Source organism: Propithecus coquereli, unplaced genomic scaffold (assembly GCF_000956105.1).
Source record: "Propithecus coquereli isolate 6110/MARCELLA unplaced genomic scaffold, Pcoq_1.0 Scaffold75, whole genome shotgun sequence".
Classification (NCBI taxonomy): domain Eukaryota; kingdom Metazoa; phylum Chordata; class Mammalia; order Primates; family Indriidae; genus Propithecus; species Propithecus coquereli.
In genome coordinates, this window is record NW_012153618.1 from 4,289,445 (window position 1) to 4,291,132 (window position 1,688).

The 1,688-nt window shown below is 36.1% G+C and overlaps 1 protein-coding gene across 1 annotated transcript in view; it reads right to left on the minus strand.

Moving 5' to 3' along the window:
• The window catches only part of CNTNAP2 (contactin associated protein-like 2), a 1,798,324-nt gene that overhangs the window by 1,124,843 nt on the left and 671,793 nt on the right, over positions 1-1,688 (minus strand). The window contains exon 8 of the mRNA XM_012662081.1: positions 1,453-1,602. Within this exon, the coding sequence (XP_012517535.1) occupies positions 1,453-1,602 (150 nt within the window). The remainder of the gene's footprint in view (positions 1-1,452; positions 1,603-1,688) is intronic.

Here is a 1,688-nt window from a genome sequence, read left to right on the forward strand (position 1 = left end):
CAGAGGCAAATATATGTAACATATATGTTTTTAAGTTTAAACAAAAGACTTTCCTAAGAATGCAATTATTTTCTTCAGCTTTCACATTGCATGATTTAGGATGAGGAAGCCAATAATCTAATGAAAGATGTATCGATCTATACAACACATCTAGCACTTTAATAAAAGATGTCTTCATAATTCATTAATACTTAAAAAAATCATTTCCTGGCAGGATGCATTTCTTCAATTAGAAAATATGGCAGGTCCTTGTTACAATACTCTTTCACAAATGTAGAATTTATCATAAGAGAATCTTTTTACTAATCTTTACTTAAGAACCACGACATTTGTGATAAGATGGCTTCTCATATGAGGTAGTTCCAGGGATGGGGCCTGAGAACATGAATTGTAATGAGTTCTGGTGATTCTTATATACTCTGAGGATTTAGTCAATGAGGATATAACCAAACAAGCATCATCATGATCATTTGCTGACAGCATATCCTAAAGGCAGACCAAAAACCCAAGAGGAAGTCAACATTCTCCTGATTGCTTGGCTTGGAAACCAAAACCTGTAAAACAGTGGTAGTAGGTAGCCTTTAAAATGGCCCTGCTATCCCTGGCTCTTGGTTTTCACACCCTTGTGTAACCCTCTTCATTGAAGTGTGGGCTGGATTTAGTGACTCACTTTGAACACATTGTATATGGCAGTAATGATGGGATGTCACTGCCAAAATTGGATTATTTAAAAAAAATACTTATGGTTTCTATCTTGAAAACGTTCTTTCTGCCCCTCCTTTCTCTCTCTGTGTCTCTCTTTCTCTCTCCAGTCACCTATAGAAGAAGCAGCTTGAAGAAGAGAGGCACTGCAGAATCAGAGGCCACATGGAGGGGAATTGAGGCACCCAAGCCAGCAGCCGCACTGACTGTAACCAGGTGAATACAACTTCCTGGAGGCAATCTGGCTCAGTCAAGGTCTTGAGTAACGCACCACAGCCAACAGTTTGAGGGCAACCTCATAAGAGACCCTGACTCAGAATCACCCAGCTAAGTCATTTCTGAATTCCTGCTCTAGAGAAACTGTGAGATAATAAATGTTTGTTGTTTAAAACACTAGAGTTTGGAGTAATTAGTTACATAGAAATAGGTGACCAATACATAATCCAAGGACCTGAATCTGGAGTATTATGAGAATCAATGATTTCAGAATCTCAAGTGTTATTTGTCGAAGATTTGAATTGGACCATAAGAATATGGTGACATCACATAAGAATCTTCATCAGGAAGAAACAAAAATTTTCAACTCTTTTTAGCTTAATGAAATCACAGAGTTTTTTTGTTTCTTGTTTGTTTCATCCTGAGATTTACTGAATCCACTGAATCAAACATAAATCTATCATAATCAAACTTCATTTTGAAACTCCAATTTTAGTAATGTATTAATTAACCAATAAACAATGGCATTCTTACCTCCAAAAAAGTACTTCTCTCCAGTTTTAACTTGAAGAGGACTATTAGTTCGAACTGCTGATGCTTCATCTCCATCAATGGTGAGGATAGCAAAATTTTCCTTGGCTAGGAAACGGACCTCATGCCACTGTCCATCATTCAACCCAGAACCTGGTAAGTACAAAATAAAAGTCAATTTCTTTTCTTAATATTGTTAAGTTAAATATAATTTTTAATATCAAAAAGTAAGAATAATA